Raw genomic sequence first — 16,078 nt, 5'->3', positions numbered from 1 at the left:
TTGTATGCATGATATGAATTTTACCAATTAAAGTAATACTATCAAACTTCTAATGTTCTGCCAAATTAAAAAATTTTAGAAAAAATCAACCAAATGATAATAAAGTAAAAATATTTTCTACTAAAGTATTGAGTGGAGGAACAAACGAATTGAATGAATGCAAAATTTCATTATATTTGACGATACAAACAATTCTCACAATATTAAATCAAGTATAATAGTCTTTTAAATCTTGGGAGTCAAATTTTGGTCTATCTCATTAACTTTGAAACTAAAATATTAGATCACGAAGTTTCAATTATCTCACCATGCATAAATCGACATCTTTTTGTTATATTAATAACGACAATATTTCAATAAAATAAGAGAAATGAAAAATAAAGAAAAAAAATACTTATTTTAATGAAACTAGTCATTTTAAATATAGTTAAAAGTCGATATTTTGTCCATGGATGAGAATTGAAATTTTGAGATTTAATATTTCAATTTCAAAATTCATGGGACATACCAGAATTTGATCAAATTTCATGATTTAAATGACTATGAACCCATTAAACTATAACTCTGTGTCTGCTATTAAAGGACACGTTTTGAATCGACACGGATTTTAAGAAATTGTTTAGCTTTATAAAAGAAATGAGTAAAAAAAATTAGTAGAATACGAGTCTTGATTTTATAATGTCAGTGTAATTAGTTAAGGAGTATGGGTTCACTTACTAAAAATTGAAAAGAGAATATAGATGTATCTTAAAAACGAAACTTGGAAATGGAAAAACGTGTCGGATATAAGGCCACCTGCAACGCGTTGCGCGGGTGGCACGAGTCCCGTCCCTTCGTGACGAGATGGGCGCGGGACGCGTTGCAGCGTCCCGTCCCGTCACCATCCCGCCAGATCCCCCGTCACGCCGAGACGTCGCGCGAGACGTCTCGCCACGAGCTCCCGCGATGTGGCGCGCTCTGGGGCCATGCGTGACGCCCACTCGCCGGCCCGCGAGTGGGTTTCGTCACGCTGACGCAATAATTCATTTTTTTTAAAATATTTGAGTTTAATAAAATAAAAAAAATCGAAAACTGTAATATTACCATTTTCGACCGTTTTCCTTTTTTATTTTTTACTCTATAAATACTCTTATTTCATCCCCATTCACACACAAACACACATCTAATCCTCTCAAATCATCTCTCTTTCCTCTCCAATTTTCATCTGAAATCAACTCTTTTATTCTTCTCCCAAATTTAATCGATCTAATGGATCCATATGAGCAAATGCGTCGAATAATGGAAGAATCACTTGAAGAAGATCGACGCCGAGAGGCGGAGGAAGCCGCGCCGCCCCAAAGACGCTCCCGGACTTACATCCATCGTAACCGGGATGAAGCCGCCGCAAGGTTAGTCCGCGACTACTTCTGTGATAACCCGGTATGGGGAGATACCTACTTCCGTCGTCGTTTCCGCATGCGGCGACCGCTATTTCTCCACACCGCAAATACATTGGCAGCCCGTGAAGAGTTCTTCCAAAGGTACCCACCCCACCGTTACACTCGAGGCCGTCGCCGACTACCGGCTATGGATCTGTCATACGTACTTCGGGGTCCCCGGCTCGAACAACGACATAAACGTGCTCCACCAATCTGACCTCTTCGCCGAAGTTTTGGATGGTAAAGCGCTGACCATCAACTTCACCGCTAACAACCGACGCTATAAAATGGGGTACTATCTTGCCGGCGTCATCTACCCGAAGTGGCCAACCTTCGTGAAGACGTGCACCAGGCCTGTGAACGCAAAGCAGGCGCTTTTTGCGCAGAAGCAGGAGGCTGCTCGGAAGGATGTGGAGCGGGCGTTCAGGGTTCTCCAAGCGCGCTTCAACATTATCAAAGCCACGGCTCGTACGTAGTTCATGGAGAGCATGATCGACATCATGTATACATGCATAATCTTGCACAACATGATTGTCCAAGACGAAGGACCCGAGGAGGGAAATTGGTTCGACCACCCTGAAGCCTCCGGAAGCTCTACCGCAAGTAGTCCGCCACGCAGTGAAGTGCATCAGTCTATACAAGAACGGTTGTCTAATCGATCAAGGACACATGACTCTTCCGCCCACGCCCAACTCCACGATGATCTAATGGAGCATATTTCGGCAAAATTTGGGGGAAGAAATTATTAAATTATGTATTTTTAATTTGTTTAGGAATTTATTAAATTATGTTTTTTTTTACGAATTTTATTGTAAGTTTATTTTATTTAATGAAGTGTGTTTTATTAAATGAATTTGGTTGGAAATAAAAATAAAAAAAATGAAATTGAATGGATATTAATTAAGGGACGGATAAGAGATGGAGGGTTGCAGGTTTCGTCCCTTAGTTAAGAGATGTAGTAAAAAAGTATAGTGGGGCCATGAATAGTAATTTAAGAGACGGATAAGTGACAGCGTTGCAGATCACCTAACAAACGATGGAGTACGAAATTACATAGAATACAAAAAATAGTACTATACAAAAGATTGAATAAAAAAAACTAACAGCACACATAAAAAAAACGCATGTTGTCTGTATGTTCAGAGGGTGTAGTTTGGTTATTGATAAATTGAGCATGTCGTAGTCCAAAATATTGAAATGATGCAACTTTTTGAAAGTCGGAGTATGAAGTTTGAAAATTTGAAGAATCATTGAATCAGGTAGTTGAAAATTCATTATTTTAATGCGAGCTGTTACCCAATAATTCAGGTCAATGGTAATTTGTTATTTGAGTTTTTCCGAATTTATAAATAGATAAATAAAATATGGAGTGGTAAAATTTTAGAGTTAAGATATTGGGACACCCGAATTCTTAAGCAAACGATGTTCGATATAATATATTTAAGCTGTTGAATCGTAAAATTCAGGTCAATGGGCTGAGCTGAGGAAGCGTTTTTTGTTTGGTAGTTATTGAATCGTAAAATTGCAATTTCCATGTGATGGAGATAAGCTGTTCCATTTTTGGAGTGATAGTGAAGTATATCTAAGTTTGTCCTTGTACATAGTTGTTTCCCACCGAAAGTTTTGAATTCGAACATTCTACGGTTCGAACCATATTAATTAGTGATAGTTGATTTTCATCATACGTTTGGAAGGATGTGTTAGATTTGGGATATACTTTCTTTATGTCCAAAGTAAAATTATACAAAAGTTTTTACATTTCTTCACTTAGAGTGAGATACGAGATATGAGATATGGAAGGAGTACGTCTTTAAATATGAACTTCATCTTAAAATAAGCATTGTGCATATAAAAATGGTGTGCAACCATTACTTTTTTTACGCTGATACAGAAAAATATAAATTAATGCGGAATAGGCGGTTGTGCTACATGTGCATTCTTAAATTTCACCATAAAGAATGATCATTACTCAATCACTTAGGCAATCTGTAACCATGTCTCTTAACCGTCTCTTAACCGTCTCATCCCTTAACTATTCATAGCCCCACTGTACTTTTCACTCCATCTTTTAACTAAGAGACATAACATGCAACCCTCCATCTCTTATCCGTCTCTTAACTTACTATTCATTCAATTTCATTTTTTTTATTTCCAACAAATTCAATTAATAAAAACGCATTTCATTAAATAAAATAAAATTACAACTTAAAATTCTTAAAAACTTAAAAAAAACATAATTAAAAATCCTAATAAAATAAAAAATACATAATTTAATTTCTTCCACCAAATTTTGCCCAAATGTGCTCCATTAGATTATCTTGGAGTTGGGCGTGGGCGGTAGAATCACGTGTCCTTGCCCGAATAGACAACCGATCTTGCAAAGACGGATGCACTCCACTGCGAGGCGGACTACTTGAGGTAGAGCTTCCGGGGGTTTCAGGGTCGAACCAATTTCCCGCCTCAGATCCTTCGTCGGCGACAATCATGTTGTGCAAGATTATGCACGTATACATGATGTCGACCATACTCTCCATGAACCACGTACGAGCCGGGGCTTTGATAATGTTGAAGCGCCCTTGGAGAACCCCGAACGCCCTCTCCACATCCTTGCCAGCAGCCTCCTGCTTCTGCGCAAAAAGAGCTTGTTCTTCATTCACCGGCCTGTTGAACGTCTTCACGAAGGTTGGCCACTTCAGGTAGATATCGTCGGCAAGATAGTACCCCATTTTATACCGCCGGTTGTTAGCGATGAAGTTGATGGCCGACGCTTTACCATCCAAAACTTCGGCAAAGAGGTCGGATTGGTTGAGCACATTGACGTCGTTGTTCGATCCGGGGACCCCGAAGTACACATGCCAAATCCATAGGCGGTAGTCGGCAACGGCCTCGAGTATAACGGTGGGGTGGGTGCCTTTGTGGCCGCTCGTGTATGACCCCCTCCACGCCACAGGGCAATTCTTCCATTGCCAATGCATGCAATCAACGCTGCCAAGCATCTCGGGGAATCCGTGCACTTTTTCTTGAAGGTGGAACAGAAACTGACAATCTGTCGTGCTTGGCTTCCGGAGAAATTCGTCGGTGAAGGCTGCCCGGACGCCTTAGCAGAAGTTCATCAAGCACATTCTCCCAGTGCTTTTTCCAATGTGAAGGTATTTGTCGAACAAATCCGCCGTTTGTCCAGTCGCAGGCTGACGGATTGCTGCAATACATTTCTGCAGCGTCGTGTGGCTGGGACGGCCAACGGCGTCGAACCCTTCTTGGAAGAACTCTTCCCGGGCTGCCAATGTATTTGCGATGTGGAGAAATAGCTGTCGCCGCATGCGGAAACGGCTACGGAAGTAGGTATCTCCCCATACCGGGTTATCACAGAAGTAGTCGCATACTAACCTTGCGGCGGCTTTCTCCCGGTTACGATGGATGTAAGTCCGGAATCGTCTTTGGGGCGGCGCGGCTTCCTCCGCCTCCCTACGTCGATCTTCTTCAAGTGATTCTTCCATTATTCGACGCATTTGCTCAAATGGATCCATGAATGTATTAACTTTGGTAGAAGAATAAAAGAGATGATTTGAGATGAAAATTGGAGAGGAAATGGAGGTAATTTGAGAAGAATAGATGTGTGTTTGTGTGTAATGAGGATGAAAAATGAGTATTTATAGAGTAAAAAAATTTTTTAAAAAAGGAAAATGGTCGTTGAACGGTCATATGACCATTTTTAATTTTAATTTTTAATTTTTTTTAAAAATAATTTATTGCGTCATCGTGACGAAGCCCACTCGCGGGTCGGCGAGTGGGCGTCACGCATGGCGCCGGAGCGCTCCACGTCGCGCAAGCTCGTGGCGAGACAGCTCGCGCGCCGTCTCGGCGGGCTGGGGACGAGACTGGACGCTGCAACGCATCCCGCGCCCGTCTCGTCTCGGAGGGACGAGATAAGGGACACCCGCGAGACGCGTTGCGGGTGCCCTAATCTGAAATACGAAGATACATAAAAGTCGACACATGTTTTTCTTATTAAATTGTGGAATTAATTAATCACATCGCATGACATGTCTCGACTAATTTAACTATTAGCTGATGAAAAAGCTACCACTATTAAATGTTAACAATTTGTTGCAAGTCCTAAAACTAGAATTCACTCTCTTTATTAGATATAGGTATTACATTTTTCCACCTTAACATAAATTTAATTAATTTTTTCCTTTTTGTAAGGATTAAATTAATTATGGAGTATTGGGAAAACCCTATGTTATTTTGTTATGTCAAATCCTTTTGCTATTAGAACACAATGCTGAGAGCTACGGGAAAAGATTGATCTTCATTATAGAGAAGTTTGGTGGTTGAATAAACAACTAAGGAATTAATGAATGAGATTTTTTAACATGCAAGTTTGACTTTAATACATGATTATTTTTTTTTTGGCTTTTTCTAGTTGAAATGGAATGCGATTCGTGTTACTAATTTATTGGGTTTGTGTTCTTGATTTTTACCAAAGAAGATCATTTCAGAGTTTGTTTAAGTTAACACTGGTATATTTCTGAAATTATTTTCCAATTTGTAAAAGTGGTGTTGAAATTGCAAAATGAGTCATAAATGAGTAAGAGCACGTGCTCTTCGTGGCGAACTGTCCCTTAACTATTCATGGATCACACCAACGGGATAATTTGTGTAAAGCTGCTTGTGATCCGAAGTTATAAATACAGCCCTCGTGGATTTTGCCCAAAATAGAAAAAATCCTAATTAAACACACCGAAATTATAAACATAAAACTAGCAACCATCTTAATTCAAATACAACCTAAAATAAAATAAAATAAAATCAAATCAAATCAAGAGGTTGCAAAATCTTCAAGAATTGCTACACAAGGGAGGGAGAGAAAGAGAGATGAATCTGTAATCTGTAACAAACAAAAACCTCAAAAACACATAACAGATCCCATTCCAAAAGTGATATGATTGGAGGAAAAATCTCATCTTCTTACAGCTCAACTCCTTTTCACCTCGCATCCAAATCTTCGAAGATAATGAATGCTTCATTGTCCTATGATGTGGATAAAAATAGAGGAATCGGAAATAGTTTGTAGGATCTAGTCGAAGCAGGAAAGAGCAGTCGGCGTACTAATAAATATGAGTAAGCATCATACGCTAGTAGCGCGTTCTAGGGAGAGGAAGGCACTATTGCCTCTGCCGCCGTCTCGTTCAGCTCAGCGCTCAACATATGGTGGAGAAGCATATCGACCCTCTGATTCCTTGACTTAGCACTGCACAACATCACAGGGTGGAAAACAATGATACAAATATAAGATAAAACAAATAATTCAAAAAAAAGAAGTGATGGAACGTGTTATGCAAGCACAGTTGCAGTGGCCATACCCGATAAGCCTTCGTGACTTCCTTGTTTCTTCCTGTTTTGCACAGCGCAGAAGGTTAAAGTACACTTTAAAATTCTCATATACGACAACTGTATAATAGCAGTTTTTCAATGAAGGTAATATGGAAATGAATACGTGTACGCGAATCCACGAGTCAAAGCGCCATTATGGTTTCAAGCGCGATTACAGAGTAATTAGGCATAAGAAAAGAAAGGTTATGTAAATTCTTAACCACTGACCTTGACCTCCCCTGACTCAGAAGATTCAAGGTCCATCTCAGCAAAGAAAGCCTCCAACACAAAAGCCACAACCTGAACAACGAAAAGAACGAAAATTATAGATACAATTTGTATTATCATTTGGAAGAAGATGACAATCAAGACATATGGAAAATCTACCGAGTATTTCCATGTTCCTTGTGCAATCTACCATTTTTGTGTAGTTTCTTCACCGGATAATTTGAATGATTATAATGACAGATATCGGAAGACAGGTCCGATGAAATGCTAAAAGACCTAGTTTAATATACCTAGCATATTAAATTTAAACTACACGAATAGTCAGCTATATGTGTTTCTATCTGCAGTTCCAAGTTTTAGTCTGTTGAAACGAGATGGACATAAGTATGCTCTAGCTATCTTGCATCTTAGTTCAACTGAGAACAAACGTCGAAAAGAGAGAGCAGGAAACTGCCATAACACAACCGCGTCACGAGTATATTTGTGAAACAATACAATGGCTTACCAAGTTCAAGAGTAGTAAGATTGTGATGAGATAGAAGCTGATGAAGTAGATATAACTCCATTTAGTTTCAGTCAACTCCATGTAGCTCTGGAATTTCAACGAGCGAATTAAGGCCAAAAGGAGAATATTTATTCTAAACTGTGAACTCTTCAGATATCTCGAGGTAACAATACTAAATCTACTCTACATACCTGCATCCACACTTGCCAATTTCCCATCACCAGCAAATTGAATAGTGTTACCATCCCATTTGGGTAGTCATTGAAGTTGAAGAGCAAGTAGCTAAATCTTGTCAAGGGAACCGATGATGTTAATCGTAGTGGATATAAACTGACATCCAAGGGACAAACACAAACAGAGACCTCAAGTCTGAAATGTCAAGAAATCGATAAATCAAAGATTTAGATAAGTATTCTTAAATGCTAAAGTAGGATCAATTATAAAGGATACTCATTATCTTGTAAATCAGTTTTGCTAAGGTTTGGATTTCCGTCATTAACAATACCACCAAAGACCTACAAATCGAGAAGAAGTGAAATGATATAAATCAACACGAACCTGAAGTAAAAATAATAGATATGGATAGATATATAACTCCGAAAGATATGATGAAATCATTCTCTTCTTTCAATGTCAAGTTGTCAATATGTGAAGCTAGTCCAAGCTAAAAAGGATAGCAAAAAGAGTCGAGATAGAAATCACAAATTAATAAAGCATTGGGAGCCACAAATACCTGAACACCAACAGAACAATAAATGCACAAGGTACAAAAGATGATCCCCAGATATGGCATTAGGCTTGGTATGAGGGTCAAGAACGTTGCAACGAAAGCGCGGTATTGTTTAACATGCATCAATAGCCTAATCAATCTTAGCATTCTTGCTATTAGAAGATACCGAATCCTGCGGTAGAACGAATCATTGTCAAGAACAAATCTTGATTATCAGAAAAAAATGGAGGTTATATATTCAGTACTCAGATACAAAAGAAAAATAACTTTCTTTAGAACATGCCTGAGAAAATTAAGATGATAAATCTTAGTCCCACTTTTAAGAAATTTCAGAGAGGAAAAGAAGCAAATGATGCATTTCTTGCTAATTGAAAAACAATTAGATTTCTACTAATATGGCATTATGGGTTATCATTACCATTAATAGTCCAAACCATTTTCTTTACAATAAAAAAAGCAGATATTGGAAACTGACATGCATGGTTATTCTCTTTCAGATGAAGAAATCTTACCATTCTCCATTGGAGAGGAATGTTTGTCCACTTGGAGACAGATAAGTTGCTGTTTCTCCAATTACTACAAAAACAAGACACATTCGGTTACTTTTTCTGAACATATGTAACAAATGAATCATAGATTGAATGAGAGTAGCTGATCAGTAGTATGTACTTACCAATTACCCAGGTGATTACAAAGTCAAAACGATTTTGGCCATCTCTCCAATAATTCACAAACCCAAAGGAATACACTTTCAATGCCACTTCGAGGACATAAATCCATCCTGCAGAAAGAAAATACCGACTGTAGCCTTTGGATAAAACGACGAGTATTATTGAGATTCTCATCACCCAGAGACTTTTGAAATTTAGAAATTTATGTTTCCAAAAAGGAACTTCACAGGAAAGTTATCATATTTAGTATCCAAACAAAATTTATTACTAATACTATTTTTTATCTGTAATAGTAACTGAGAATTCAGTTTAGCATAATAAAGAGACACATCCATCAATATTGCCGTTTCAAGTGAACAATGTCATATATCTGACAATATAAATGATGACTAAGAAATTACAGTCATGTATTTAATATCATACATATTGATACTATCTTAAAGTGGAAGGAGGAAGTGAGAGAACGCTAAGAGCCACATGTAGCACCCCACATAGTGCAGTTCATGGTTTCAGTTATGAGATTAAATAGGACTTACCAAATACGAATTCAATCTTTTGCCAAGCATCTTGTGCAGAATTGTCCTCTATATCGAGCTGCAGTGGAATCAGAAACCAGAATTTCATTAGAATAACATATTCTCGTATATACAACCCCCGTTAGTTCTGTGGAAACATCAAAGGCGCATATCAAGAAAAAGTGTCAGTTGTAACTATTTGATTGAGCACATTCATACCGTTGTCTCAATAACAACAGCAACGAAATTCAGGATGAGAACGAAGGCTACAACGTAACCGAATTTGTCTCCCCGAACAAAATCTTTCAGCTTTTGAGATGTGTATGACCTGTAGAACGTTGGACAGCAGCTCTCGAAAATAGGTTCCTGCATATACAAGCACATTCAGTAGGGTGAAGACTGGCGGGACTCATTCTCTAGTTTGTGAAATTATATTTACTGAATCCTCCTTCTGAAATCTTAGTCCGATTGCATGCGAGAGATCAACGAATTCATCCAGATTAATCTGCGCATGCGAAACAAAGCAGAAGAGGAAAAAAAGTCAAGATGTCAGTGGACAAAAAATTCAATTTTGTTAATGAGATTTCCTGCCAAAATAACTGTTGAAAATAAATATTTCGCCTTTCACAACAAATAACGGCTATCAGTTTATGATTTCTGCATCATGCTCAAAATAACCAGAAATTGAGATAATAAGAATCAAAAAAGAAGAAACATGCACCTATGGGCAGCTATTGAGAACCATAGGAGTCAAAATGTACTCACATAACTAAAAAGAGGTGAGCAACTCTTTTACTAGAAAATTAATTGAAGAAGAATGCAGACATTACATAATTAGAGAGAGATAAGAGGTGGGGCTAATTGAAAAAATTTTCCCAACAATACCTTGACATCATGACTGTCATCCAGCTCGTAGAATATTAATTCAAAATCATCTCTTGATATTTTTGGCAATGTTCTGCGAGTATTATAAAAGAACAGTTTCAATGTGCATGTATATTGAAAATGTTTTTGGCAAAGGTCTGCATGAATATAATGAAGAACATGCATCTATCTCCATCATCAATGTCAACCACCTTTTTTGGGTTCTTATCCTCTAAAATGTTTCGCGCATACAGAAATATTCATGCTACTCTAAATGTAGGAATCAAATCATAACTCATAAGTGAATGATGCGGGGGTTGAGCAAAAAGAATCAGCAATGAAAGTTATTCGGGGAGCATACTATACCTGTATTTGTTCAGCTCATCAAACAAGCGAATGCACTGATCTTTATCGAGGTAACCGAGATCCTGCCAGTACCCAAAATGTGACAAAGGGAAGGGATTTTAGAAATAAGCAAAGCAAACATGTAATAAACTCTTCTTAACATTAATCAAACCTATTGCTAGTGAACAAAGAGAGTTATAGAGCAAGTCGAAGGAAATAAAGGAAAAACATTTATGGTAGTGGAAATTTATGCTTACACTTTCATCTATGATGCTAAAAGCTTTCTTCAGTATCCTTTTTGTTGCATTATCCTTTGCACAAACTTGTTGTACAAGCTATGGTAAAACTATGATTAGTCTACTTGTCATGATTTGAAAAGAGATAAGTCCGAGACCTCTGGATTTAAGAAGTCATCGAACATCTTTTGTAGAGAAAGATAACATGGTGTACCTCAGCCTTAAAGCTATCGTATACAACGGCAAGAATCAAATTGGTGACAAAGTATACACCCAACAACACATATAAGACAAAGAACAAGCTATACCACCGTGAGGCCCTACAAAATAGAAAAGAATACTGAGTGTGTTAGTAGATTGAGTGTTTTCATAAGGTTTGACATCCTTGCAAGATAGACTGATTTATGGATAACAAATGTTAAAAGAATAACAAATAGTCGACTCAATTTTTAAATTGTATACTTGTATGCTGGAATCCAGACATCAGGATTGTTGGAAGTGGTGAATAAGATAAACATCTGGTACACCGTTGTTCCATATGAAGTGAATGTGGTCTTTCCCTGATCAGTATCTTCGAAAATGACATATGCCAACCAGCTCGAAAACAGAAGAAATAGTAGCAGTAAAGCCTGCATTTCGCCCACCACCATAACAAACAGAAGAAAACACGAAAAAATATCATTATCTTCAATTTCTACAAAATTTATAAATGGTAAGGTCAAGTGTGTTTTATGAAAATCGACTTACCAAGACATTGAGGTATGTGAGAAGCATTCCGAACAGGATGACCAATGTATCTCGTAACTCCCTAAGGTCAACATGAACATACTGCATCTTGTCATGATTGGATTTTAATCATATAATTAAATTGCAAGTACAAAGTGCATCTCACTCAGGCTGACCTCCTCTCTGTGTGTGAAAATGGAAGATTCAACTATTGGAAGTTTATTGGTACTCTTACCTGATGGAAAGAATGAAAAATGCGACTCTGAGATACGGTGCAAACCGAAAGGGAAGAGTATAGATTCCCACCGGAGATAGAAATATGATAAAGACAACCAGATCAATAACCAATAATAACAACAAAACCACCTGCAAATAATGCAGGGAGGGGAGAGGGATTAGCAGTCAAAAAGTGTAAAATAATTTCTGTTAATACATCAAATCGTAAGTAATCAAATTATCAAACTAAATGATGATGGATGAGGCCTGAAAATATGAATAATCGAACTTGAGGATCTGAAGGGTTACAAATGAGTGGAGCAGTTTTCAAGCAACTCAGATGCTAATACAAAATTCTAGTAGTTTGCAACTTGATCGTTTTAAAGAGCCAGGTTGAGCTTCATATTTCAAGTTCGGAAAAAGCTTTTGAGCTGAATCTTCTTTGAATGTCAAACTGTGCACAAGCCTATTACAATGCTGTAAAAATCGATTACTTATAGATTGTTCATATTATTGAAGACTGCTTAAAAACAAACAATAGAATCTATGTAATTGAAGTGAAAGGAAAATACCTTAATTTTATTAACATGGCTCTTCCAGTATATACTAATCCCTTCATATGATAATGGAAAGAGAGTATGCACAGTGAGAATCACGATTGTTACGGCCTGCAAAGAAAGGGTAGGAATGAGAAGCTCAACTTATGATTATTGATAAACAAAGGTACCGAGGTTCCGACATAAAGAGAGGGAAAACGGATGATTAACGGGAAGATAAAATGATTGCACAACTAATGTAGCCCAATACAGAAGATTAATTACAACATGGAGCAATGTGTGAAATGAATCCACTCAACTTCGAGTCATTTGAGGCTATAGCTAATTTAGAGACAGGTGATTGAAATGCTAACGAAAACACCAGAGTAATATCAAATGACTTTGAGTTACCTCATAGATGATACTCTCAGTACTAGTCAAGTAAGGCAACTCTCCTAGATAGTAGTATCCCCTGTTGTTACATTCCTCTTTACACCATAAAGGTTTCTGAAACTCCATATCAAGATTAACATTAGCAAAGTTATTGAAGGCCAATATATGAAAATAGGAAGATAAAGGACAAGTGAAAAGGCTATACGAACCTCCAAGAAATTTAGCAGAAGTAGAGCAAAGTAGTTCAGGCTCCAAAGGAAATCAAATTTTATAAATACCAAATATGACCTTAAGGAGTGTCCGAAACTTGGCTGGTCAAAGATTTCCTCAGGTATCCCGATTCCATCTTCAGCCTGAAATTGCATCAGTCATTTTAATGATAAGGCTATCTAAGGTGCCTCCACTCCAATCACAAAAATTCATGGATTTCTCGTTCCATGGCAGACAAAATCACATTCTCATTTATATGGGACTCAAAGGCTTCCCAGCCACCATCCGTAAAACTTACTATGAAAAGAAAAGAATTTCCTAAAACAAACTCTTCCATATCTAGCTGGCTCTTTCCATGAAAGTCGAATTCAATATAAACAAATGTCCTCAAATATTTACTCTAGTCTTTTAGCATATGCAAGAACCAAAAGAACTCTTAGTTTCTAGACAAAAGACAATATTATTAATCGATAACAACTCAAAACTGAAATTGATAACGCAAAAGACTCAACTGTCTTGTATAAGAAAAAAAAGAATTAAGCTTTAATATCTTCTTGAGTAACAAATACTAATACTAACACTTTAAGCAAAGAAAGGGACTAAGAGTATCTCAAAAACACCTGCAACCTCAGATAAAATTACACCTAAAGAGACCACATTTTTCGAGAATTAGATCATGTTCATGTAACAGAGCAGATCCCACCACATAGCACTTTCACATTGCGAATAAGCTCAGTTCCCAACATCAGGATTCAACTAAAGAACGAGTAAAGAAGAACTAACTTACTATGAAAAGAATAATTTTCTAAAACCAACTCTTCCTTATCTAGATGGCTCTTTCCATAAAAGTCAAAGTCAATGAAAATAAATGTCACACTCTAATCTGCTAGCATATGCAAGAGCCAATTTCCAGACAAAAGACAATTAATTAAAAACAACTCAAAACTGAAGTTGAAACATAACGAATAAATCATGATATAACAGAGAAACAGAATTGAGCTTTAATATCTTCTCGGGTAACAACACTTTATGCAAAGAAAGAAACCTGAGAGTGTCTCAGAAACGATCACACCTAAAGATACCATTTTTTTCCAAGAAAAACGATAACTCATCTAAAAAAGCAGATCCCACTTTTACATTGCGAAGAAGCTGAGCTCCCAATATTAAGTTTCAACTAAAAACGAGTAAAGAGAGATTAACATACAAGATCAACCAAAGCAGCAGCCCTTTCATAGGGCGAGCCATGAGCGATAGCCTCTGATCTTCGATCAAACAAGCGCCGATGATCCCGTCTCGCTCTCGCCCAACCACTGCTGCCTGCATCGTCACTGAGAAGAGCTGCATCCATTTCCGCAGTTTTTTCCAAGATTCAGATGTGGGACTTTCTTCACTGAGTAAACCCACTCTGTCCCTTTATTTGTGGCCGTTTAGCGCATAGATCAAACAGGTGGTGCGCCGCTCAAATAAACTATTTATTGATCGAGAGAGTGTGGTTTGTTTTAGTTATAAAATTGAATATTATTATTATATATATGTGTGTGTGAAACGATCATATGTCAGCGGATAAATGAGCTCCCAATTGCAACGTGTCGGAGATCTGATGTGCGAAAATCTGTCGGCATTGGTTTGTTAAGAAGATCGTTGATTGAATTAGGGATAATAACGAATTAACGTCCTTGTCCCATCGATTGTTGAATTCTTGAAATTTTCTTTTTCGAGCAAAATTCATGAGCTATATGATGGGAAAATGTGATTACGGCTATGTGGGGCCATACTAATTTGCTAATTAAGATTAATTAGTTATTGATATTAACTGAAATTATGCAATATTAAGGTTGGTGTGATTGCAAAATAACACGTAATTAACAAACCACAAAACAATGTTATTGCAACTTTCAAATCTATCTTTTTGGCTGTTGATGGTTGGGCGAATTTTTGATGGTAGTAAATGCAGGTAAAAGAAAATATAGATCACGACACAAGGAATTACGTGGTTCGATTTACTGAGGTAAATCTACATCCACGGGAAGAAAGGAGGGCAAGATTGTATTGCTTGATCTGGTTTACAGCTTACAAATACAGACTTGCTATATGATATTTGATGTCTAGAGAGCTCTCTTTTTCCCTAGTCTATCTGATCTAAGTTCTATTTATACATTGAACTAAGATCGTGGCTTGCATCACCACTAACTAGGTCGTGGCTTACATCATCACTAATTAGGTCGTGGCTTACATCATCACTAATTAGATCGTGGATGTCGTGGAGGTCATGAGATCCTGCATGGGTCCACCACTAAATAGATCGTGTAGTGGAGGTCGTGGAGGTTCTGCATGAGTCCACTATCTCCCAGTTCGGTTGAAAACTGAGACCGAACTGCTGAACTATTGCCGAGCAGCTTTTGCCAATCTGAGAGTAGAGCTTGATTGGTCGGCTTTTACCGAGCTGTAGGCTGGGGCCGAACTCTTTGGTAATGCCGAACTGATACTCTTCCTTGGGTCGGCTTTTACCGAGCTGTAGGCTGGGGCCGAACTCTTTGGTAATGCCGAACTGATACTCTTCCTTGGGCTTTGGGCTGATGGGCCGTCACTGCTATTGGGCTTGTTTAGTACGTACCCCATCACTACCCCCCCGAAAAGCGAAGTGAATCACTTCGGCGAAGCGAGTCACTTCGGCATTCTGGATAAAGGTACGGGGGAGGCTGACGTTAGGGGACGTGCCTTGCACGTGACTGCATTAAATGCGACAGTAAAATCCGGCCGTTGAATCCTGAAAAGGTGGGATTCGAAACGGTGCGATGATTTTGAAATCTTCTCCGAATCTGATAAATACGTCCTTTCTTCATCATTTGAACACTTTTGCTATTGCTTCTTCTGCATTCTCTCTCTTTTGCGTAAAAATTTCCTTCCGCTTTCAAGAATTTCTTCAGAATTTCTTCAGACTTTCAAAGAGTAAGAACCATGTCTTCTTCTTCTTCTTCTGAGTCAGGTAGCGGTAGGAAAGGGGGTAAGGGGTCTTCTAGCCGGAAAGAATCCGGGGAGAAGACCGTAGAGTATTTTCACAGCATCTTGAGTAAGGATACTGTGATATCCCTACACGAAAAATATTTTT

General features: G+C 38.0%; 1 protein-coding gene across 3 annotated transcripts; it reads right to left on the bottom strand.

Moving 5' to 3' along the window:
* Positions 1–6,146: 6,146 nt before the first annotated feature.
* On the bottom strand, positions 6,147–14,480 carry LOC121785196 (two pore calcium channel protein 1A-like). Of its 3 annotated transcripts, none has more exons than XM_042183577.1 (24): positions 14,174–14,480; positions 12,969–13,112; positions 12,778–12,873; positions 12,403–12,498; positions 11,850–11,980; positions 11,636–11,696; positions 11,351–11,517; positions 11,103–11,208; positions 10,910–10,987; positions 10,674–10,735; positions 10,329–10,401; positions 9,883–9,948; positions 9,663–9,809; positions 9,465–9,522; positions 8,931–9,038; positions 8,770–8,833; positions 8,261–8,429; positions 7,978–8,042; positions 7,719–7,809; positions 7,528–7,614; positions 7,023–7,094; positions 6,785–6,816; positions 6,531–6,672; positions 6,147–6,452 (listed from the first exon to the last, which is right to left on the bottom strand). In XM_042183577.1, exons 1-23 carry the CDS (start codon positions 14,315–14,317, stop codon positions 6,570–6,572), a joined length of 2,220 nt encoding a protein of 739 aa, XP_042039511.1. In that variant the 5' UTR covers positions 14,318–14,480; the 3' UTR covers positions 6,147–6,452; positions 6,531–6,569. The 3 variants fall into 3 exon arrangements, with proteins under 3 accessions (XP_042039511.1, XP_042039510.1, XP_042039509.1); XM_042183576.1 differs by having other exon boundaries at positions 6,556–6,672; XM_042183575.1 differs by having other exon boundaries at positions 6,147–6,672.
* Between the last annotated feature and the right edge of the window lie 1,598 nt (positions 14,481–16,078).

Source organism: Salvia splendens, chromosome 21, assembly GCF_004379255.2.
Source record: "Salvia splendens isolate huo1 chromosome 21, SspV2, whole genome shotgun sequence".
In the NCBI taxonomy this organism is placed as follows: Eukaryota; Viridiplantae; Streptophyta; class Magnoliopsida; order Lamiales; family Lamiaceae; genus Salvia; species Salvia splendens.
The sequence above is the reverse complement of the archived record's forward strand: the minus strand, read 5'-3'. Positions and strand labels throughout refer to the sequence as shown.

Coding starts and splice junctions, on each gene's coding strand:
- LOC121785196 (XM_042183575.1), bottom strand. CDS start 14,317: ATGGATGCAGCTCTTCTCAGTGACGATGCAGGCAGCAGTGGTTGGGCG. Junction 11,209..11,350: donor GTCTGGATTCCAGCATACAA/GTATACAATTTA, acceptor TCTATTTTGTAG/GGCCTCACGGTGGTATAGCT. Junction 9,949..10,328: donor ATGACAGTCATGATGTCAAG/GTATTGTTGGGA, acceptor TCGCATGCGCAG/ATTAATCTGGATGAATTCGT.